The following is a 25,190-nucleotide window of genomic DNA, read 5'->3' on the forward strand; positions in this document are numbered from 1 at the left end:
TGCCCTACTATTAGGCTTGGACTGTTCTACAATAAGGTCTTTATTACTGTCAAAAATACACAGGTCTATGTCCACAGTTTCAGTCATCAAGTATATGTGTGGACAGCTGCCTAACACACAAGCAAAACCATTATTGAATGAAACACTCGATGGCATACTAAAGGCAGTAGGATGACTTGATAATCTCAAGTTGTCTACCGGTTATCTAAAAATTGGGTAGGTGATGTCAGTCAGGTAAATTTCACAGTATGAAAAAAAAATACTTTCCAGATTACCAATGATAAACTTCATCAGCAGGTAAGCTATATTTTAGCTGGACTAATTCAATGTTTTGATTGAATACCCTTAAATAGCCACACTCTACAGTGTATTCTACACCATCCTAACAAACACAGTAATTAATCTCCTTGACAAGAGTTATGTTAAATGACACCTATTCAGCTTTTGACTTAAGTACTGAACAGTGTTGTAGTGTTGAACACACTAGCCTAAGAGTTTTACTGCACTTGGTGAAAACACTATAGACTGCAAACTAGAGGCCTTAAAATCCCCACAACCTGTTACAGCCCCATGAATGGAATTACATTGAAAATCAATGTGTTTCCAAAAAAATTCAATACAATGGAAATGCATTTCAGGAACTGTCTTTGACTAAGACTGGAGGAAGGTAACACAGCGTGTCACTGCGTGTTTAACGTTAATCACATCTAGACGAGATAAGCTTTCTGAAAATGTATAGTTTAGATGGATTTGAAGTTAGCTTACCCTATTCCCAAGGTGTAACGAGGCTAATCTGCTGTCTAGCATACTGCACATTTTATTCATCATGATAACGTTACTTCTCTATCCTTTGTAACTAGAGCAATGCACAAAAAACAGCAGCTACAAATACAACAACAAACTTCTGACATAATTCTATCATTTTTGATAGGTCATGGATGTACATAATTTCAAGTTTGCATACAATACCGTACTTCCTTGCAGCCGATTTGAGAAGCGGGGATGCTTGGGATGCCGAGTTATTCTGCGCATGTGCGGAAAAATCTATAATTTTAAAAATTTAACATGATTACAGTTTAATAAACACGTTGTACGGTAGGCTTATTATTTGTTATCATTTTTTTCCACTGTTATTCTAACAACAAAAAAAAATTATATAGAGAAAGTGATCGGATCGCGTATTACCAATCATTTGATTCAAGTCGGGACTTCGAAGCGTGTATTGCGAATCATTTGATTTTAGGGGTGTAACGATATGCTTGGGTCACGATACGGTATGTATCTCGATACTGGGTTCACGATACGATGCATATCACGATATTTTGAACAAAATTTAAAAAAATGAAACTGAAATTTAAATAACAGATTTATTTCAAAAACAAACAAATTTCAACAACTTTCTGTGTTGTACATAAAATATCAAATTTCAAGGTTTAATAAAAACCTTTCTGTACTCAAATTACCAACTGAATAGGTCTGTCTGTCACTGATTTGTTTAATTTTGTTTATTTAACATGAACTTAGAATTAAGAAACCTAAGACAGAACTTCTGAAAGCAGTATAAAAAAAAAGGTTCTATGGTTTTCTGTTCAAATAAGTTCAAACATAGACACTAGGTTTGTTTAGTTTACCTACAGGTTTTTTTGCAGAAAAACCAACATATCTACATTTTCTGGCAGAAGCTGGGATCTTTGAGCATTCACAATATCCCCTGCTGTAGAAAAAACACGTTCACTGGGAACAGAAGTTGCTGGAACTGTTAGGTAAGCCTTGGAAAGAGAGGAAAGAAGTGGGTACGCTTGAGCATTTTCTTTCCACCATTTCAGTGGACAGCTAGTGAGGGGAATAGAAGTGTCTTTTTTGTACATTTCAATCTCTACTTCTATCCTACATCTAGACTGAGAGACTGTTGGTTTAGCAAATGTTGCACCAAGGAGATCTTCCAGTGCTGTCTTTTTGCTAGGTGGTGGCTGCTCTTGCTCAACTCTCTGTGCTGTGTCTCTCTTCTCTGCTGCATCAGTGGGATCTCCATCACTGGCACCTCCCTCCCTCTTATCTGCTTGCTCCACAGTGCCAGCCTTAAAAAATATTTAAACACACTATTAAGGAGTGGGGAGGTATAGCATAGTTGCATAGTTACACACACACACACACACACACACACCCACATCACAAAGAAGGCTAACCAAAACATGGAAATGCAAATACAGATTCTCAAATAATTAGTAATGCAGAGACATACCTGCTGTAACTGGTTTGATTTGTCCATCAACCTGTGGAAAACCTCTTCACGTTGTTCAGGGAGCAGATGGGGCAACGATCGAAATCTGGGGTCTAGTGCAGTGCTCTCTAGCAGATAATCGTGTACTTCTGAGTATCTGCCTGAGAGGTTTTGCAGGATGGCTGCTTTCATGTTAGCTATAGTTGTGGAGTCCTTCTCATCCAGTGTCATGCTCTGCTCGATCATGGATTTCAAGGGCACAATGAGTGACAGGGTGGCGCTCTTTTCATCAGACAGAACACTGGTGGCTTTTTTTAAAGGTTTAAGAAGGGTTACTATTTCTTCTGCATCTGTGATGTCGTTGCTATCCAGAGTATCAAGTTGACGGGCATTTTTGCGCACCTCTGTGCTCAAGAGAGATGCAGTTATAGCCGCTTGTTGCTCGAGATAGCGTTCCAGCATATCCATGGAGCTGTTCCAACGTGTTACAACATCCATGATAAGCTTATGTGATGCAATCTCAAGCATCTTTTGCTTTTCAGCGAGCACAGCTGTTGCTGTGGCACTGCGGTGAAAGAAAGCCACGACTTTTCTCACGCGACCAAGCAGGCGACTCACGCGAGAAACATTTAAACCTGCTTGCGACGCGAGATTCAGTGTGTGTGCGAAACACTTAATATGCGGTGACAACCCAAGAAGTTTGTTGTTGTGATGCCGTTTTAAATGGCACATCATATTCGAAGTGTTTGACGTTGTGTATGGCAGTCTTGTTTTACAGTGTTTACAAACAGTTTGTGTTTTGTCTGTAATTTTTTTTACCGTCGTCCTGTCGCGTGACTGGAAAGCCAAAATGCTGCCAGACTTCGGATTTATAAGAAGATGGGGCATCTTCAATTTCAGTTTCAACCGAACTCATGTTTCTCAACTAATGTTCAGCTTGAGCGAGTTCTTCAACTTTGAGGAAACCACACACGGCGCTGTTGCAGAGTAAGTCACGTCAGCAGCTCAACCAATAGGATTAGACTGCCGTCATATCGTTAAAGTATCGCCACCATTTTACGATACATATCGTAACATTTTTGCATCGCGAAATATCGTACTGCGAAATATCGTTACACCCCTATTTGATTTAGATCGGGACTTTAAAGCAAGTGTTTATCCACCTCGAGATAGAGTTTATGCACCAACATGCAACTTCTAACATTCAAAAATCATACTGCAACACCTACATTTTGGAAAGTCTTTGTAAATCCAATAACGCAATGCGTGGTCCATATACGATGATCACTGAATGACCAGTTTACCCACCTCTTATTTTACCATTAAACACCGGATTATGAGCATGAAAACTCAACCCTTTAGGCGCCAGAGGTTTTTTCCTAAGACGTTCAATTTTGACATCTCAATTTCAAAAGGCTATATCTTAAAATTTATAAAAGATAGAGACTTTCTGTCAATTAGAAAAATATTAAGGATGACCCAATGTTTATGTAGGGATTACATTTTCCCATCTAATTTGCATATTATGACGTCATATGGGGCATATTATGCTTCTGTCATGAGCAGCGAGGCCTGATCTGCCTCGCGCACGCGCCGAGTGTGTACAGCTCGGACTACTGTCAGTGTCATTGCGACTCCCCACCTTGCCTCCTAACTATGACCTATGAATACTTCGACCTCGTCTAACATACCCAGTGGCATTAGACAAAGTCTCCACTACAATAGTGTCACCGCGATCGCGGAGAGGTGCGGTCAGAAGACAAATATACATGTCTAGTCTAGTGCGGAAAAAATCTCCCGTCTCGTCCCCGCAATAACACGCCTGCTAATTTCGCGATGAACACTCCGACCCCTGCAAACATTGTTCACACCTCTGACATTTGGCAAAGGACCATTTACATTGGGTAAAGGATTCACCGTTTGTGCTTGGTGTAGGGCTATACTTTCACTTTCAGTATCCCCGTCATCTTCTGAATGCAGATTCCCCTTCAGAATCAGTGTCCGCGAATAGAAGTCCCAACACCTCATTGCGGCTTTATTTAAGCTTTATTGATGCCATTAGATAATAATAATAATGATCATAATAATAATCTAATGCCAATACTCGCTGACGCTGCAATATTGGTCAGATAAAATGGCTCACTCTCACACTAGCAACGCTTTTTTTCCGCACAGATTCAATGTGCTCTAGCTCGAAGATTTTGTATAGGAGCAAGTTTTTTGAGTCAGAGATTAATTATTATATGTCTGCTGTCTGGTGCAGGGGGTGTTGCATGAAATTTGACACCCTATTTGACAAAATCGGCCGTTTTATTCAGTGCCGCATCTTGTCCAGTAAACTCGACCGTGGCGCCAAGAGGGTTAAACTTTCTAGCATACCATATCTCTCCTTGGTTGACCCTCCACCCGCGTCAGAATCCGAAGATGAGGGATTTATATGGACGTGTATAGGAAGGCCCTCTGCGTTGAAAAGCGACGCAAAGGGGGTACCTTCTGCCTCGGATGTTGATGCCAGGGGGCAATGACCAAGCGTCGATATGTGACGAGGAGGGGGTGAGACTGTGTTGAACAAGGAGACAGTACCAACTACTGGCCTGGCATACGTAATACAGCATTTTTGGCCTTTTTTTGCAGATATCTGAAATGCAAATCGCTTTGAAAATGTTGTTGTGTATAAGTGAAAACTTTTAAAAACGCAATGAAAAAACGTTTCCGTATTTGACTACATTGTTGTTGTGTAAACATAGCCTGACAGTCATACGTAAATGGTTTGTAACAACTTTTGCAAAAAGGCACAGTATATACAAGGAAAATCACTTAAAGGAAAAAAGAGCAAATGGCATCAGAATGTGTGAAAATTCACAGCCATCAGTCTAAAATGGCCTCAGAGATGACCGCACTGTTCTCTGTGGGTTTAACAAGTCTGCGAAAACTATTGAGTTCTCACACTCTGTAGTCACGTGTTTCAAAATCAAAAAATAAAATAAAATAAAATAAAAACACCTAGGCAACATTTGAAGCTCCTGAATAGACAAGAATATTGCTTATTAGAAAATTGTTAAAACTACATTTTTGTTTATTTATTTATTTTGAAATCATCTTGTGTGTTTCGAGAGCAGGTTGATTGTTCAGTTATTGAAGTAGATGCATTGTGTTTACAGTATGTTTGCTTTTAATGCATACAGTTACCAGTGTTGGGCAAGCTACTTGGAAAATGTAGTGAGCTAAGCTACCAGTTACTCTACAGTAAATGAAGCTTCACTACACTGAAGCTACCCCCCTGGGAAATTTAGCAAGCTAAGCTACATCAACAGTAGCTTGCTACATCCAAGCTACTTTTAAAATTACATTTTTATGTTGAACACGTTTTATTACAAGTCAGTGCTATCTCAGTGCTTAAAACTGTCAGTCAAACAGATAGGCAGGTGTAATTGTTTAGTTTAATAGTTTTTTTTGTGTTCCTTATCAATTTGGCAACAACAACAATCAAAATACATGTAATTAACAATGTGCGCACAAGTAAGTGTATGCACCTGTTGCATGGGCATGCTTAATATACTGTAGGACTTTGCAGAACAAAATGCAAGACCTCCAAACAGTACAAAAAAATGGCCAAGCTGGCCCTTATGAAACAAAAATATATTGCAGTATATTGGAAAATATCATGTAATATATTAGGCATACATTCTTATATATATAAATGTTTTCCAATATATTGCAATATATTGAAAGCGGCAATCATTTGTATATTTTGCAATATATTATGTGTCATCAATATATTATTAAATGTATTCAAATATATAAAATATTAGAAATAAAAAGGAAAATAATATATTACAATATATCACAATATATTTTAAGAAATATATTGGTAAATATATTTTCTTTTCGTAAGGGGGACCCTGCTAATTTTTACAAGCAGCATCTGAAAACATATTTTCTCTCTGTTATCTCGGTCAGTGCCATGTACTTGTCGAGGTACGGCCACGGCGACTCACTCCTCGGGGTTAACTGTTCTCTGACCTCATCCTATGCCATCATTTCATCAAATAATTGTTTGCGTGACTGGCCAAGGAGTGGTACAATCCGGAGCAGAAGGTGGCGGTAATGCATCATAAAGATGATTGGTTGCTATCCACCGTAGACACAAACAAGATGAAGTAGCGCATAGACAGTAAAAGAAATGGACACAGCGACCCCATTGGAACTCAATTGAGACAAGTGAAGCCCATTTTTAGCGTTTTTTAGCACTTCCGTTTCTGACGCGCAGACTCAAACGAAGCTTGACGACGTCAGCAACCTGTCTAACAGATGTAAATCTTCTAGTAGCTGTGCGTGCAAACTGCCATCGTTAATCTTGCAGAGACAGCGAGCTTGAGCGGGGAGTTCTTTGTCGTGAGTGAGCAGGAGTAAGTATTCTGATTAATTATTTTGTATAGTATTTTAAAATGTAACGCCAGTACGCCATATTAAGTTAATTGCCTGCGAGCTTCTCCTCCTGTCTGTACGGTAATGCAACAGAGAGACGAGTGGTTATGACGCAATCGTTAGCCTATTTTTTACAAAAACTGTTTATACGGGGCCATAATGTAACATAGAAGGTAATGGAGCCCTTTATACATTGTCGTGTATCTTTAGAAATAAATAATGGACAAACGGAGTCTTTAAACGCCTCAGATGTAAAGTTATTCGCTGTCAAAGTGACGCCAAAATGAATGGGAGTCAATGGGAATGCTAACGCAAGTGAAGTTCTGCTAAAAGATGGCAGCCCCCACCCGACTTCAACTTCCGGTCGAGTTCCTTGCCCCCTGAAGTAGCGCCGTCGCGTCACTACTGATCCAGGATCAGTGATCTTAGCAGTTGTATTTCCCGATTTGAGTTTGAGCTTCAGAAATGCTTGCGAAAATCAGAGGTGGAAAGTAACGAATTACATTTACTCGCGTTACTGTAATTGAGTAGCTTTTTTGTGTACTTATACTTTTTAAAGTAATTTTTTAAATCTGTAATTTTACTTTTACTTTTACTTAAGTATATTTTGTTTGAAGTATTGTACTTTTTTTTTTACATTTCGGTACATTTTAAAACACATTAGTTACTGAGTAAAAAAAAATAAAATAAAATAATAATAATAATAATTCGCTCCCTGGAAACTACGTCAGTAAATAATGGGCAGGAGAACAAACTGGCGCTAAAATCACAAGAAAGATGCAGACGGACAAAACAGGCGTTAGTGGTGAAGACACCGCTGAAAACGAAACCCAGTCATATTCTGACGTTGAACTCGAAGGAAATGAAGTGAACCCCTGGCCATATTTATCATCATCATCATCATCACCTTTATTTATATAGTGCTTTAAACAAAATACATTGCGTCAAAGCACTGAACAACATTCATTTGGAAAACAGTGTCTCAATAATGCAAAATGATAGTTAAAGGCAGTTCATCATTGAATTCAGTTATGTCATCTCTGTTCAGTTTAAATAGTGTCTGTGCATTTATTTGCAATCAAGTCAATGATATCGCTGTAGATGAAGTGACCCCAACTAAGCAAGCCAGAGGCGACAGCGGCAAGGAACCGAAACTCCATCGGTGACAGAATGGAGAAAAAAACCTTGGGAGAAACCAGGCTCAGTTGGGGGGCCAGTTCTCCTCTGACCAGACAAAACCAGTAGTTCAATTCCAGGCTGCAGCAAAGTCAGATTGTGCAGAAGAATCATCTGTTTCCTCTGGTCTTGTCCTGGTGGTCCTCTGAGACAAGGTCTTTACAGGGGATCTGTATCTGGGGCTCTAGTTGTCCTGGTCTCCGCTGTCTTTCAGGGCAGTAGAGGTCCTTTCTAGGTGCTGATCCACCATCTGGTCTGGATACGTACTGGATCTGGGTGACTACAGAGACCCTCTGATCTGGACACAGACTGGATCTGGTGGCCACGGTGACCTCGGAACAAGAGAGAAACAGACAAATATTAGCGTAGATGCCATTCTTCTAATGATGTAGAAAGTACATAGGGTGTTATGTGAAGTGTTTCCGGTTCCGGTTTACCTAATTAATGCAGCCTAAAAATCCTTTAACGGATTTGGATATTAAAAGCATATTAGTATGTTATGTGTATGCCAGGTTAAAGAGATGGGTCTTTAATCTAGATTTAAACTGCAAGAGTGTGTCTGCCTCCCGAACAATGTTAGGTAGGTTATTCCAGAGTTTAGGCGCCAAATAGGAAAAGGATCTGCCGCCCGCAATTGATTTTGATATTCTAGGTATTATCAAATTGCCTGAGTTTTGAGAACGTAGCGGACGTAGAGGAGTATAATGTAAAAGGAGCTCATTCAAATACTGAGGTGCTAAACCATTCAGGGCTTTATAAGTAATAAGCAATATTTTAAAATCTATATGATGTTTGATAGGCAGCCAGTGCAGTGTGGACAGGATCGGGCTAATATGGTCATACTTCCTGGTTCTAGTAAGAACTCTTGCTGCTGCATTTTGGACTAGCTGTAGTTTGTTTACCAAGCGTGCAGAACAACCACCCAATAAAGCATTACAATAGTCTAACCTTGAAGTCATAAATGCATGGATTAACATTTCTGCATTTGACATTGAGAGCATAGGCCGTAATTTAGATATATTTTTGAGATGGAAAAATGCAGTTTTACAAATGTTAGAAATATGGCTTTCTAAGGAAAGATTGCGATCAAGTAGCACACCTAGGTTCCTAACTGATGACGAAGAACTGACAGAGCAACCATCAAGTCTTAGACAGTGTTCTAGGTTATTACAAGCAGAGTTTTTAGGCCCTATGATTAACACCTCTGTTTTTTCTGAATTTAGCAGTAAGAAATTACTCGTCATCCAATTTTTTATATCGAGTATGCATTCCATTAGTTTTTCAAATTGGTGTGTTTCACTGGGCTGCGAGGAAATATAGAGCTGAGTATCATCAGCATAACAGTGAAAGCTAACACCATGTTTCCAGATGATATCTCCCAAGGGTAACATATAAAGCGTGAAGAGTAGCGGCCCTAGTACTGAGCCTTGATGTACTCCATACTGCATTTGTGATCGATGTGATACATCTTCATTCATGGCTACAAACTGATGGCGGTCATATAAGTACGATTTAAACCATGCTAATGCACTTCCACTGATGCCAACAAAGTGTTCAAGTCTATGCAAAAGAATGTTGTGGTCAATTGTGTCAAACGCAGCACTAAGATCCAATAAAACTAATAGAGAGATACACCCTGGATCAGATGATATGAGCAGATCATTTGTAACTCTAAGGAGAGCAGTCTCAGTACTATGATACGGTCTAAATCCTGACTGGAAATCCTCACATATACCATTTTTCTCAAAGAAGGAATATAATTGTGAGGATACAACCTTTTCTAGTATCTTGGACAGAAAAGGGAGATTCGAGATTGGCCTATAATTAACAAGTTCTCTGGGGTCAAGTTGTGTTTTTTTTTTTTTTTATGAGAAGCTTAATAACAGCCAGTTTGAAGGTTTTGGGGACATATCCTAATGACAATGAGGAATTAATAATAGTCAGAAGAGGACCTATGACTTCTGGAAGCACCTCTTTTAGGAGCTTAGATGGTATAGGGTCTAACATACATGTTGTTGGTTTAGATCATTGGTTCCCAACCGCCAGAGTTCACAGGGGGGGCGCGGGAGCATAAAATGCTCTACTAATAATTTTATATAAAGATATTTTTTCAAAGTTTAAAAAAAAATCATATGCTAACAATGCCGATATCAATTACAATTTCGTTATTTTAAATATAGGCGCGTTGCGCGTGGCAAGTGCGCTCATAATGTAAGATACGTCGGCGCGACCACAACAGTGCCCAACATCAAATGGCAAACATAATGCAAGCGGAACGAAACTGCTCGTTATTGTGTGGTTGATGGACCGTTTATCAGTTTGGGCCAGTGCAGCGCGAGCCGATCGTGATCATGCGATGCTGTTACTACACCGCGCTAATAAGAGATCCAGTAAAGAAAGCATTTGAATTTGCCACAGAAGTAATAACATCGCTGCAAGATCTAGAGAGAAACATTCACATTTCTCTGTTATTAACGGATCAAACAGCACGTGGAAACCAGGAAGAAACAATTTCTGCCCTCAAATGTTAATCTGAAATAAAATAAACCTTGGTTTATAACTACTACAATATTTCATTTTTTCCAAGAAGCTGTTTTGTTTTATATGCTCATAAGAAGAATAAATTATAGCTCCAGAATTACTCAAAGTAAAAAATATCACACTTTATTATGTTAGTTTTAATATCGAACTGAACCTTGAATTTTGTGAACCGTTAAACCCCTATATATATATATTAGTGCTGGAAAAAAAATTAATTGCATTCAAAATAAAAGTTTTTGTTTGCATAATATATGTGTGTGTGAACTGTGTATAATTATTTTGTATATAAATACACGCATATGCATGTATTAATTTATTTTTTTTGCATGTATATAATGTATATACAGTAGCCTAATACATAATTTATATTATATATATAAATATAAATAATTTATATATAAATAAATACAAATATTAAATATATACATGCATATATGTGTATTTATATATACACAATAATTATACACAGTACACACATATATAATATGCAAACACAAACATTTTTATTTTGGATGTGATAAATTTTTTCCCAGCACTAATATACATTATATATACATATATATATATGGGGGAGGGGGGGGGTCCCTGATTGTTAAATATGTACATGGGGGGGGCCCGAGGAAAAAGGTTGGGAACCACTGGTTTAGATGATTTTACAAGTTTATACAATTGTTCCTCTCCTATAGTAGAGAATGAGTGGAACTGTTCCTCAGGGGTCTATAGTGCACTGTCTGATGTGATACTGTAGCTGACGGCTGAATGGTTGCAATTTTATCTCTAATAGTATCAATTTTAGAAGTAAAATAGTTCATAAAGTCATTACTGTTGTGGTGTTGGGAAATGTCAACACTTGTTGAGGCTTTATTTTTCGTTAATTTAGCCACTGTATTGAATAAATACCTGGGGTTATGTTTGTTTTCTTCTAAAAGAGAAGGAAAGTAATCAGATCTAGCAGTTTTTAATGCTTTTCTGTAGGATATGCTACTTTCCCGCCAAGCAATACGAAATACCTCTAGTTTTGTTTTCCTCCAGCTGCGCTCCATTTTTCGGGCTGCTCTCTTTAGGGTGCGAGTATGCTCATTATACCATGGTGTCAAACTGTTTTCCTTAACCTTCCTTAAGCGTAAAGGAGCAACTGTATTTAAAGTGCTAGAAAAGAGAGAGTCCATAGTTTCTGTTACATCATCAAGTTGTTCTGAGGTTTTGGATATGCGAAGGAATTTGGATACATCTGGAAGATAACTTAAAAAGCAGTCTTTTGTGGTAGAAGTGAAGGTTCTTCGATACTTGTAACAAGAAGTAGAATTTACAATTTTGGCTATATGAAGTTTACACAGAACTAAATAATGATCTGAGATATCATCACTTGGCTGATTAATTTCAACACTATCAACATCAATTCCATGTGACAGTATTAAATCTAGAGTATGATTTTGACAATGAGTAGGTCCTGAAACGTGTTGTCTAACACCAATAGAGTTCAGAATGTCTATAAATTTTAATCCCAATGCATCTTTTTCATTATCGACATGGATATTCAAATCACCAACTATTAAAACTTTATCTGCAGCCAGAACTAACTCGGATGTAAAATCCCCAAACTCTTTAATAAAGTCTGTATGGTGCCCTGGTGGCCTGTATACAGTAGCCAGTACAAACATAACAGGGGATTTATCATTAACATTGGTTTCTCTGGATAATGTTATATGAAGCACCATTACTTCAAACAAGTTATACTTGAAGCCTGCCCTCTGAGAAATCCTGAAAATGTTATTATAAATTGAAGCAACTCCTCCCCCTTTGCCTTTTAGACGCGGCTCGTGTTTATAACAATAATCTTGGGGGGTGGACTCATTTAAAATAATGTAATCATCAGGTTTTAGCCAAGTTTCTGTCAAACAGAGCACATCTATATTATGATCAGTTATCATATTATTTACAAAAAGTGTTTTCGTAGAAATGGATCTGATATTCAATAAGCCAATCTTTATCATTTGTTTATCCATATTGCATTTGTTTTTTATTTGTTGAACCTCAATTAAATTGTTAACCTTAACTTGGTTTGGACGTTTTTTGTATTTTCTAGTTCGGGGAACAGACACAGTCTGTATAGTGTGATATCAAGGTGAAAGAGTCTCTATGTGCTGAGAATTAACTGACCTCTGTGACGGGAGGCAGCTAGCAGACGGTCGGTTTACCCAGTCTGTCTGCTTCCTGACCTGGGCCCCAGTTAGTCAAGTATAAACACTAAGACTATGTGCCATATTTCTAGACAGAAGAGTGGCGCCACCCCAGGAGGGATGAAGACCATCTCTTTTAAACAGGTCAGGTCTGCCCCAAAAGCTCGTCCAATTGTCTATGAAACCTATGTTATTCTGTGGGCACCACTTAGACATCCAGCCATTGAGTGATGACAATCTGCTGTGCATCTCGTCACCACGGTAAGCAGGGAGGGGACCAGAGCATATTACAGTGTCTGACATCGTGCTTGCAAGTTCACACACCTCTTTAAAGTTATTTTTTTGTGATCTCCGACTGGCGAAGTCGAACATCATTAGCGCCTATTTATGCTCTATGCAGTGTAAGCTGTGCTTACCTAGAGACACCAAACTAGCAGCCTATAAAATCTCGACATCAACCCTTCGCAAGCATGTAGAGGTAAGCTAAATAATTGCAACGTTGCATTGGTGCATTGGTTTTGCACAAATTAGCCAAAAAGACTGGTGCGGAGTGTGCGATTTATCTGGGATATATCGTCTGCTATAATATCATTGTTGTTTTAACAATGTGCGCGCGCATTTACAGTGCGTTCTTTCACTGTGTGATTCAGTCTGTTAAAATGCATTTAAACTGATCACAAAATTGAAGATATAGGGCCAGAAAATTTACATATATAATTTTCATATAGTAAATCAAAATAACACAAAGAATGCCGTCTTTTCCTCCAAAAAATCATCATGATTATATATATATATATATATATATATATATATATATATATATATATATATATATATACATATTTTACAACAGGTCAGTAAACAAGTTAATTAAGAGACTTGCGTTTTAGATACCATATTGCCTGTTTTTGCTCTATTTTTACAACAAAAAATAATTCCAAACATAGCCACCAAAGCACAGTTTTGCGTCTCTGAGCAACATGACTGTTTAGTTCCTGAATGAATCAACCGTTTAAATGATTCGGTTCAATCGCAATGACTCACTTATTAACAGTGACTTGCTGACACATACTGGCCATTTTAAGTTCACAATTAAAGTATCTTTTGATTTTTTTTTTTAATAATTTATTTCTTATCATTTCAAAAGAGTCTTCAACATTTTATGTCTTGTATATCAAAACATTATTCATGCATTTGTAACTGCAGGTTAAATGCATTCTTGTCCTGCACTAAACAGTGTGTAAATACATCTAAATGCCACTTCCGATGAAGCGTCTGCATTTCGTCTGCATTGAAAAGATGAGTTTGTTGATACTGATTTGCCTGGTAACAGCCCAAATGTCTTATTATTCTAAATAACTGATTTCTTTAATTAAAAACAACTAGTTTGAGATTAATAGGCCTGTGCCAGGGGTGTCAAACTCAGTTCCTGGAGGGCCGTAGCCCTGCAGAGTTTAGTTCTAACCCTGCTCCAGCACACATATCATGTAGTTTTCAAATAAGCCTAAATGATTAAATTAGCTGGATCAGGTTTGTTTAATTAGGGTTATATCTAAACTGTGCAGGACTGTGGCCCTCCAGGAACTGAGTCTGACACCCTTGGTCCCATTTTTGCCTCCCCATCACTGTTAAAATGTAACTAAGTAATTTTTACTCTGAGTAAATTTTAAACAAGCTACTTTTTACTTTTACTTGAGTAGATTTTTAGACTTGTACTTTTACTTGTACTTAAGTAAAATTTCATTCATGTAATGGTACTTTTACTTGAGTAGAATATTTTTGTACTCTTTCCACCTCTGGCGAAAATGTAGCTTCTGTGGAAGCTACCGCGCTGCTTGGTAAAAAAAAAAAGAGCTTCGCTACTGAAAAGCTATTTGATTCAGAAAGTAGCGAAGCTACGACCAAGCTACTGAGAAATGTAGTTAAACTAGTAGCTTCGCTGCTTGTAGCGACGCTACTGCCCAACACTGACAGTTACACTGTATCAGTTTATTTCAGTGCACTTTTGAAATAGCAGAGTTGAGTTTCAGAGATCACTTTATAAGATAGAATCAATAAACACCTAACTGATATACACTATATTTTATAGAAATGTATTTTCTTCATCAGAATAGTGTGGGTGAAATGCAGCTGAATGGTCAGTTGGTGAGATCAGAGGAAGTTAACACCCACTGGATGAGATGATGGTGTTAAAAACAAGAGCTTTAATTATAGAGTGAAGAGAAAGACTGACAGAAACAGAAAATGGCTGATAAGTGTCACATGTGTCTGCTGGGACGGATCATTCTCTGTGCACTTCTCACAGGTAAAGACATCTGTTTATGATCTACAATATAAAATATGTGTGTGATGTGTTAATTACTCTGACATAGTTTCTGGAGTTGGAATATGCACAATTCTATTTTGATGAAATTCATTAAGTCATTAAGCAGTTATCTCAGAGTCATGTGAAGTAAATACTGTTTTATTATTTGATGCACGTTATGAATTGTGCATACACTGCTGTCACACTCAGAAGTCTCTTACAAAGCTATGATTATGTTAAAAGTATTATAAAGTGAACTCTTCTGTATTCCAGAAATCAGGTTATGTGACGTGTCTGGGTTAGATTATGAATATGTATACTGATAATTCAATGAATCTTTCAGAGTATGTAGCGATAGCGACCCATTCTCTGCACATTACTGTCTCTGGAGCAGGTTTTGTTCTGAGATGAGTTTACTTTAGATCAGGGTGTCAAACTCAGTTCCTGGACGGCCGGAGCACTGTGGTCCAAGATTGTTTTTCTTGATTTTTGTGTGTTCTAACATGGTTGGCTGAATGTTAATATTTTGTCCGGTTTTATTCTGTTTAATCCAGTCCTGCAACTCCTGCAATTAAACTCCACACCACTTGCTTTTATTATTTTTTTTATTGTCATTGGAAAAATGATCTGTGGTGTCATATAATAATGTGAGGTTTTTCAACTTTGAGGATAAACCTCTCGTCTTCTATTTCTGGCTTCCTAGCAAGAATAATAAAACTATATTTTGACTTCCATTTTGTATTTGCGGGGCGCGTCAAAAATAGACTAGGCGCCTATCTTTAGCGAAGCGGCGTGGAGAGCTGCTTCTGGGACGCTTTTAAAAAGTGTCACGGTGCATCTGGTGTAAACATTGCATTGACTAGAGTGACCGTGATCATCTCCGGTAGCCGAAACTAAAACTGCCTAAAGTTTTTTTTTTTTTTTTTTATGTATAGATTTGATATCAAATAAACAATCCAATATTTTTATAATAATACAACTGATAAAAAAAAATAAAGTTTGAGTTATTCATCAGATATTTTTGGCTTACCTTGTTTTCTGCAATTATACCCTGAACTCATATGTTCAGTATCAGTTTACTCTGCCTTGGTTCATTTTCTGCTTAAAACACAAAACCATAACCATGTTTTGAACATTGGGGAGACTAACTGATGTATATAGGCTATATATAGAGAGGGAGAGACAGACAGAGAGAGAATTTGAATTTTAAAACACCATTTTATTACAATGTTTTATTACAATTACATTTTTTAAAAAAGAAACCCACACAAGAGTATTCTCTACCAAGTAGAGGGACCCTCACAACAAACTGTTAAAAATCAAAACATCATCAATAATATTACAAATAACATTTTTTACACACCATCTTTGTTCAAAATACATCATATTTTTTGTTGTTTTATAATAACAAAAGTCAATTAGAATCCTAGATTTTACCAAGATTGAAAAAATCATTTTAACATCTGTGTCAAAATTTCCCTCAATTTTTCTTTTTCTACTCACATAAATTGCCATTTTCACTTTAACCAACAATAAATTAAATAATTGACATTCAAATGAATGTTTTCTGGAATACTTAAAACCACAAATAAAAATCTTCATGGAAAACAGGTAATCAAACCATTTAAACAGATCTTGTAACAAAGAAAACAGAGGTCTTAATATATCGTCCCCTTGGAATTATAAGGTTCTATCTGCGTTCTGAGTAGTTTTGAGATATTGAGCTTTAAAGTTTTTGTGTTCCATAGACTTCTGTAGATATAACCTTTTTGTTTTTTCAATAAAAAATCCCAAAATGTACACAACTTAAAATAAAACATCACATAATGTAAATAAATTGTCACAGAATAAGAATATGTGAATAACTCAATTTTGACAAAAATGTCAGATAGAACCTGGGGACGATATTACAATATATGAAAGCGAGAAACACTGTTCCTCTTTGTAAACAAAAAAGACATTCTTGATTTACTCTCAACTAATTATTGAAACAAAAGCAATAACAGCTATAATTCCATGTAAAACTCTCTATCTCTCTCTATCCCTTTCCCTGACAAAACGAAATTACTACACCTTAAAAGAAACCCATTACACATTTCTAAATCAGGTACCAAACACAAATTCAGGGAAAAAATCATCATCCTCAGGCTGAATCCACCCTTCTGCAAAGTCTTTGATCATTTTAAATTAATTTTCAGTAATTTTTTTTTTTCCACTTGGTCAACAGCTGAGTTATTACTTGTATTGACTTCAGACCCAAATTTTCCGCCATTGCTTTGGTATTAGAGAGTTCAGGTCAAGTTATGTGATTTAGCTTCATAAGTGTAGTGACATGAGACTTGAAAAGTCAGTCAGTCAAAACAGGAAAACTTTTTTAGTTCGACACATCCAAATGTGAACCAAAAATCAGAGGTTCTTGTAGCGTCCAATACAAAGAGTCAGTATTTTCACATCTCACCAGTTTAAAAAGTGACCACACTTTAAATAAATTACAATAAGAAACAGGTAACTTGGATACAGACATTTTTTTAGGGTTCATCAAAAACAAAGAATTGGCCAGGCCCAAACCTTCATTTTTTAAAAAAAATAATAGAAGCAGCTTAACTCCAATTTTAATTTACAGGAGTATCAATGAACCATTGTACAAATTTTATCCTAAAAGCTGCCTCTCTACTGCAAATTAATCAGATCTTGTCCCCTTCATCTTTAGACAAAAATAAAATGCTTTGAGGAACCCAATGTAAATTATCCCAAAATAAATTAATTAAAGTTTATTGAACTTTTTTTAATAAAAGCGGTGATGAATCAATACAAGTTAACCATTGCCAAAGAATAGAGGCTGCCAAATTGATGATAATTAAAACCCGTCCTCTAGACATATTGGAAAGTGAAATTTCCATTTATTCAAACGTCCCACTATTTTTTTTTTTCTACACCTTCAAACATAGTTTTATTTTTTTTTTTACAGTCATATCATCTCCCAGATGTACACCCAAGTATTTAAACTCATCTTTGCTCCATTTAAACCCACAGAGAGGAGGTTGTCCATTCGTCCATTCACCAAATAAGATAACCTCACTTTTATTCCAATTTACTCTAGCTGAAGATACAGTCATAAAGTCACATACAAGTTCTGTCATTTTTTCCACATTCCTTTGTTCTTTAAAGAGAATGACAATATCATCAGCATAAGCTGATAATTTAAAAACATTTTCACAATTGGGAATGCTTACACCCTTTAATTCTGCTCTGAACTTTCTCAACAGAGGTTCAATTGCAGACTATATAACACACCAGATAAAGCACACCCTGTCTAATACTTCTAAAAACTCTAAAGGGGGCACATAAGTCCCCGTTTGCCTCCAGCAAACTTTCAACATCACAATATAAGACTCTTAACTTATCAATAAAAACTTTATTTAAACCAGTCCTGAACCTTTTAGAACATCCCATAAATAACCACGTTCCACTCTATCAAACACTTTTTCTTGATCTATTGATGTTAAACAAAAATAAGAGCTTACCAATATCAAGAAAGTCTCTAAGAAACAAAATATTATAAAAAAAAAAAAAATTGTCTACCTGGAACACAATAAGTATGATCAGAGTGAATAATTTCAGCTAAAACCTTACTTAAGATATTTGCTAAAGCTTTAGACAGAATTTTATAATCACTGCATAGCAAAGAGACAGGCCTCCAGTTTGTAATATCACTCAGGTCTGGCAGTAGAGTAAGGACCGCTCTGCTGCAGCTCAGTAGTAATCTTCCACTACTCAAACTATCATTGATGACTGCAAGCAGATCTGCACCAATCTCAGGCCAAAAAGACTTATAAAAGTCTGCAGATAGGCCATCTATTCCTGGTGCTCTGCTGCATTCCATGCTTTGAAGAGTTTTCTGTAACTCTTCATTGGCATCATCCGATACCTGAGGAAGACCCTCAATAAACACATCATCACTGTCTGACCTGTGTGTAAGCTCACTGCTAGACAGTTCTTCATATCATTCTACTGTCCTCTTACGAATCTCGGTATGATTCAACAAGAGTGCACCATCCTTAGAGCGTAAGCCATATATACATATTTTTTAACAATTCTCCAAATTTATTTATTTATTTTTTTTAAAAATTACCATTAAAGTAGTTAAGTCTCTGGTGATGTTGCAAGCATACTGTTGACTCCGTTGTCTAATTTGAATTTTACCGTAGTCCATCCATTGCTGCAATGATTGGAAATCAGACTTTCTGATTCTAAAATCATAAAAACCGAAATAATAATAATTATATATATATATATATATATATATATATATATATATATATATATATATATATATATATATATATATATATATATACATATAAATTCTAAATTAGTTAATAAACTGTTATTAAAATGACACAATGCACTGTTGGGTTTTATGGATCCCAAAGTTAAAAAACACTGCACTAAACTATGATCCAAAAAAAAACACTGGAATAATAGAACAATCTCTGAAAACATAAAGTTGATGCCTAAAACCATAAAATCTGCCCAACCTTTCCAAACACAACACATTATTGTGTGAATGAAGCCAAGTATACTGCCTCTGTCTCTGAAAATGTCTCTATATGTCAGTTAAATCATGCATTTCTATTAATTGAACATGTCTTTTTCGAGAAGCCATATGAGGCTAAACATGATTTCTATCAGAGGCATTTTCCATACAGTTAAAGTGCCATCCTATTAAAAACAAATCCTCAGTGTTACAATCACTGATTGCTTTACATGATATATCTAAAAACCCAATTCTTTCAACTGCATTGGTGGGAACATTAATACATTTAAAAAAACAAAAAACAAAAACAACATAAGACTGATTTTCTAATTGAGCTCTTATCTTCAAAACATATTCCCTTTACAATTTCTTCAACTTGGTATGCAGCTGGAATAAAGTTCTTTGACAACAGGATAGCAACACCCCCACTTAAAGATGTGTTATGGCTACAAATAGATAACCCATTGAACCTATCAAATTAAAGTCCCATAAAGAATCATCTTCATTAAAAACATCACTATGTGTTTCTCGCGCAAACAAAACGTCTATTCTTTTAATCTTGATTAACTCATATAGCTCAAACCTTTTCTTCCCTTCTCGTGCTCCATTCAAATTGAGAGAAGAAATATGAAATTCCTTCATCAAAGAGAAGAAATGATACACAAGAAACACCAATAGAAACTCATCTCATAAAAGTATACTTCTAATGCTTCTAACCAAACTCCATCGGTGACAGAATGGAGAAAAAACCTTGGGAGAAACCAGGCTCAGTTGGGGTCAGTTCTCCTCTGACCAGACGAAACCAGTAGTTCAATACCAGGCTGCAGCAAAGTCAGATTGTGCAGAAGAATCATCTGTTTCCTGTGGTCTTGTCCTGGTGGTCCTCTGAGACAAGGTCTTTACAGGGGATCTGTATCTGGGGCTCTAGTTGTCCTGGTCTCCGCTGTCTTTCAGGGCTGTAGATAATATGGTCATACTTCCTGGTTCTAGGAAGAACTCTAGCTGCTGCATTTTAATATTCATAAGGCATTAATAGCAAGATTGCTTTATTAACAGTAGACATGCATGCACAGCAATATTAATGATTATTCCCATTGCATTTTGTCATCATGTATCGAGCAGTGATCACATTTTCAAGCTTAATTTGCACACCTGGTAAGCAGCTGTTGTAAACCTGATGGCAGTGTCTGGGGGGCTGCAGTGTGATACAGTTCTCAATAGAAGAATCAATAAGTTACTGGATATCAGGCAATCTCCTATATTCACAAAAATATACGGTTAGTGTGAGCATGTGCATCTTCTATAATTCCAGTCAAACAACATTTATTTTTTATCATTCAGTAGACTTAACACTTTAACAAACGTTAATATTTAATGTAATATTTGAAGTTAATGGTAGCCCCCTAACATGACATATCATGGTTGTGACACAGGAAATATTAATATTAGGATTTAAAATATTGTAAAACTATAAAGTGACACTGATGTACTCTGCAGAGGAGGAATGTGACGAGGGTCCTTCAGAGAGACAGCTGCCCCTCAGATTCCCTGATGATTTTACATTTTAATCAAGATCTGACGCTGCTGACAGAAAGAGAGGACACGACTTTACAACCTTATGAAACACACACGTGTGCTTGAAAAACAACCGCGCTTTAATATGAGAGATTATTAAGAGATGCTTTTGATAAAACAAGTTATTTTTCATCATAAAAAAATAAAATGAAAATAAAAACTCTTATTGTGTTCTCACTACATCTAAAACAGTGTCCACGTTGCACAGAGAAGGGTTCAATCATTATATTATATCAGTTTATATAATGATTGAACCCTTCTCTGTTTTAGACACAATACAGAGTCATCGATCTGAGATAATAATGGTAAATTAAAATAAATTTAAGGGATAACTGAGTTAAATACATTCTATCATTAATCCCTAAAAACATTTAAATTGATACTATTTTCATTTACAACCCACAGTTACAGTAGCTGTTTTGTCCCATGTCTCAAGAATCAGTGATTTCATAATCAAGTCATTAACCCACATTATTATTATTATTATTATTATTATTATTATTATTATTATTATTATTATTATCTGTAGGTATCAGTGGAGCAGAAGTGACTCGTGTGTTCAGTTCTGGTGAAGATGTCCGTCTGTCCTGTAATAATGCTCTTCCTGGCTGCACATCAACTACATGGAACTATAACAGACCGTCAGGGTCAGTTGAACTGATTTCTTTAGGAATAAAGAAGACTGACACAGAGAGACACGAGAGACTGAGTCTGGGCTCTGACTGCTCTCTGAACATCAAGAAAGTCACAAAAGAAGATCGTGGACATTACGCCTGCAGACAATATGTGAATGAACAACAACAAGGAGCTGATGCACAAGTTTATCTGCATGTTCTTCATGGTCAGTGTTTCTGTGAATATTATGATTATATGTTGAATTAAACAGTAATATTGTCATCTAATCTCTGTCTGATTTTCTGTTTCAGTGTCTTCATCATCCTCACAGTCTGAGATCAGATCAGGCCGCTCTCTGACTCTCTTCTGTCAGTTATATAATGATGATCTAGTCTCTTGTGATATTTTAGTTCGTTCTGAGGGTCTTGAGCTGATCTGGGTGAATCAGGCTGGTGTGAATCTGCAGACAGACTCCAGATTTCAGATCTCATTCTCCTCTGAACAGTGTCTCATCTCTCTGACTACAACACTCCTGAATGAAGATCACAACAGAGAGTGGAGATGTCAGCTTAAACACAGAGATCAACTGAAGACCTCAGCCACATATACTGTCAAGTATCCAAGTAAATGATTTATATGAACAATTAATCATCAGGCATTTAAATATGATGGTAGTCTATGACGTATCTGAACATTCATCTTTTCCAGCTCCAAGCGAAACAAAGCCACCGTCTCCAGTCACCAGCTCTAAATCAGCTTCAGCTCCTACACAAGCAGGTCCAGAATCAGCTGTTAAGATCAATGTTTACTGTGACCTGAAGACCTCACTCAGATACACTGACATGTGTTCAGATAACAACACTACATTTCTTTAACCCCGCAAACTGACACACGCTCACTTCAGTATATTATCATTAAATCCTGATCTGATCATCACAAACTATATACGACTCCTAAATAGATATTTTACCACTGTTTGTTATATAAAGACTGTAATAGATTAAATTATTACAAGAATGCACCTCAAAACATATACATCTGTAAGATTAATAAGGGAATTAAGATCAATATAACTCAAAGGGGATTGAATTACAGTGAATAAGAACCGAATTAGTATGCAAATTATTCAGAATTAATATTGACCACTTTATCAACTATTCGTCCACCGATATGTTGAAGTTAGGGTATTTTATCAATTCTATACAAATATTATCCCGTAGCCTATGGTAATAATACAATAAAATTATGATAACTGATTATGAGCAAGGTAACAGAATCTACAGTTTAAGGCAGTAACTTGTAAGCACACAGCACAAGACACATGTATGTAAAATCAAACAAGGTTTTATTGAACTACTATAATACACACAAACTAAACTAACGAAAACACACAAACATTCATTCAAACAGTGACAGAGAAAAGTGATGTTGTCATTGGGTCATTGGGTTATAAGTGTGTCCATCTGACCCGTCCTTCTTAGTGTGACAGCCAATCAGATATTGTCTTGGGTGGGGCCTACGCCCCGTTCTCCGGTTCTTGCATGTAATTAGCGTAGTGTCCACGTGATCGCATGTGTCCATTTCCTGAGAGTTTAGTTTAAACACTTTAATAAGCAAACTTAATAGTTTAAATATGGTGCATCCTATACACATCTACTTTATATAAAAATAAATAGTTTTATAAAAAAAACTGTGGAATGCGGTGTTGGGTTCCCTTAATGAAATGGACTGTTCAAGGATAATCCTACACATTATAACCGGAGTTACAAAAAATATTTTAAGTTTACTTCATTAATATCATGTTTTTGTATTCATCATAAGTTATATATCATTTGAAAGCTTAATTCCTCAAAATTCATCCTGATAAAACAATTTCAAATCGGACAATACATTCCCATAGAAATGGTACTTTAAAATCTGTTAGCAGGCTCCTCCCCTTAGTGATGGTGTCATATTACAAAAAAGCATTCATGAATAATAACAATTTAAGTGTTAATAGCAGACTTTCAAGTCTACGTTTAGAAAGAGGGGTTAAGAGGGGGGCAGTTAAGAGCATGGTTGTTTTAGTCAACAATGACGATAACAAAATGATTTGGTTGACGCACCTTTTTTATGACGATAACGCGACGATGACTAGATAAAAATGGCTCTAATGTGACTAAAACATGATGAGATGTTTTCGAGTTTTCGTTGACGAGACCAGTGTTAATTTCGTTGACTAAATATTTTCGTCATTATTTTCGTCACGAATATATTTTTGCCGACGAAAACGAAACGAAAACTAAAATAGAAGGCACTGATGGAGACTAAAACTATGACTAAATTGATTGACATTATCGTCAACGAATAAAGGACGAGACGAAAATAGACTGTGACGAAAATCAAATCAGCAGACGGGAGAGATGCGAGGAATGAGCAAAAGAACCGGCAAACAAGAACAGACTGCATGAGAGAAGAGAACCAATCAGAGCCTGACTTATTGAGACGTGAAGCGAAGGTTTTCAGTTTTTATGAGCTCCCGGGAAGTCGGCATTCGAAGAGGTGATAGGGACTTTAAGCAACAGCCTCTGGTGGAACGGCAACGCCATTCTGGCGTTGTATTGCGCCTGCGCGAATTTAACTGCTACTTTGTGACGTTCTAATTTAACGGTCTACTACGGGAGAACAGCTGATTTGCCGGAGTCGCTACAACGTGAGAGGTTAGGTAAATAAATGTTATGTTTTTAGACTTATTTACATCATACAATATTAAAAACTCCTCTTCTGACAAAAGATTGTCATTTAACGCCAAAAGCAATCCTTCTCCTGCTTTTTTAAATTATATATTTTTTTGGATCTCAATAAATGAATTAATGCTGCGTTGCGCTGTTCTGTTTTACTGTTGCTTAGTGACTTTTACCTTCTTGGCTACAGCGGTGTGACGGCAAACTTCCGGTCGCTGTAGCCGTTCCATTCGCAGCTGTTGCTTAAAGTCCCTACTGTCTAAAAGAGCGACAAAATGTCCACAGCTCACTTCACGTTTGACGACGAACAAAACAAAACAAAGTGTAAAGCACGCAGAGCGCTCATTCGTGGCAAGAACACAACCAATTTGAAAAGACATTAACAGACGAGCCACCCGGACATTTTCTGAAATGTAATTTTACAACGATGTTCTTTTGTTTATTGAGCTAAGCAAAATTGGAATAGTGCAGTGCGTAGATGTAGTAGCATTAAATATTACGAACTGAAAAGTACTGTAAAATAGCCCCTTCTTCAAATTAGATGCGAGCATAATACTAATACGTAATATCAGGATAAATACATTTGATTAATACTAATGTTTAGTATATTTTATAATGTTCTACTTGTTGACAATATCACAAATATTTCTATATTAGTCATGTGAAACATGAATGTTCACATCCTATCATTATACATACAAATCTAGCAATAATGTAGTATTTAAAACATACAATATTGCTAGACAAATGAATACCTTATAAAATCTTGTTACTTTTTTTATCCACCTAGCTGCCAACTTATTAAATATTTACTTTAAATTTATGCACTTATTGTTCAGCTCAGCTGTAAGCTTTAAGGTCCTGGACCTAACGTTATTTTTCTTTTATT

At 36.4% G+C, this 25,190-nt stretch overlaps 4 protein-coding genes and 1 long non-coding RNA gene across 5 annotated transcripts in view; 2 read left to right on the forward strand and 3 right to left on the reverse strand.

Annotated features, from left to right (window-relative positions):
* LOC127961543 (mucin-5AC-like) overlaps positions 1-25,190 on the forward strand; it is a 609,977-nt gene that overhangs the window by 112,190 nt on the left and 472,597 nt on the right. The window lies entirely within an intron of this gene.
* LOC127961550 (uncharacterized) overlaps positions 1-25,190 on the reverse strand; it is a 301,565-nt gene that overhangs the window by 59,260 nt on the left and 217,115 nt on the right. The window lies entirely within an intron of this gene.
* The window catches only part of LOC127961551 (uncharacterized), a 256,120-nt gene that overhangs the window by 6,953 nt on the left and 223,977 nt on the right, over positions 1-25,190 (forward strand). The window lies entirely within an intron of this gene.
* Positions 1,627-2,503, reverse strand: LOC127961554 (zinc finger BED domain-containing protein 4-like). Its single transcript, XM_052560739.1, has 2 exons — positions 2,243-2,503; positions 1,627-2,078 (listed from the first exon to the last, which is right to left on the reverse strand). The coding sequence occupies exons 1-2, from the start codon at positions 2,465-2,467 to the stop codon at positions 1,632-1,634; spliced, it is 672 nt and encodes a 223-aa protein (XP_052416699.1). The 5' UTR covers positions 2,468-2,503; the 3' UTR covers positions 1,627-1,631.
* LOC127961572 (uncharacterized) overlaps positions 22,024-25,190 on the reverse strand; it is a 464,915-nt gene continuing 461,748 nt past the window's right edge. The window contains exon 3 of the long non-coding RNA XR_008154468.1: positions 22,024-22,172. This is a non-coding gene — a long non-coding RNA (uncharacterized LOC127961572). The remainder of the gene's footprint in view (positions 22,173-25,190) is intronic.

Source organism: Carassius gibelio, chromosome B7 (genome assembly GCF_023724105.1).
Source record: "Carassius gibelio isolate Cgi1373 ecotype wild population from Czech Republic chromosome B7, carGib1.2-hapl.c, whole genome shotgun sequence".
Lineage (NCBI taxonomy): Eukaryota > Metazoa > Chordata > Actinopteri > Cypriniformes > Cyprinidae > Carassius > Carassius gibelio.

Coding starts and splice junctions, on each gene's coding strand:
- LOC127961554 (XM_052560739.1), bottom strand. CDS start 2,467: ATGATCGAGCAGAGCATGACACTGGATGAGAAGGACTCCACAACTATA. Junction 2,079..2,242: donor AATCAAACCAGTTACAGCAG/GTATGTCTCTGC, acceptor ATATTTTTTAAG/GCTGGCACTGTGGAGCAAGC.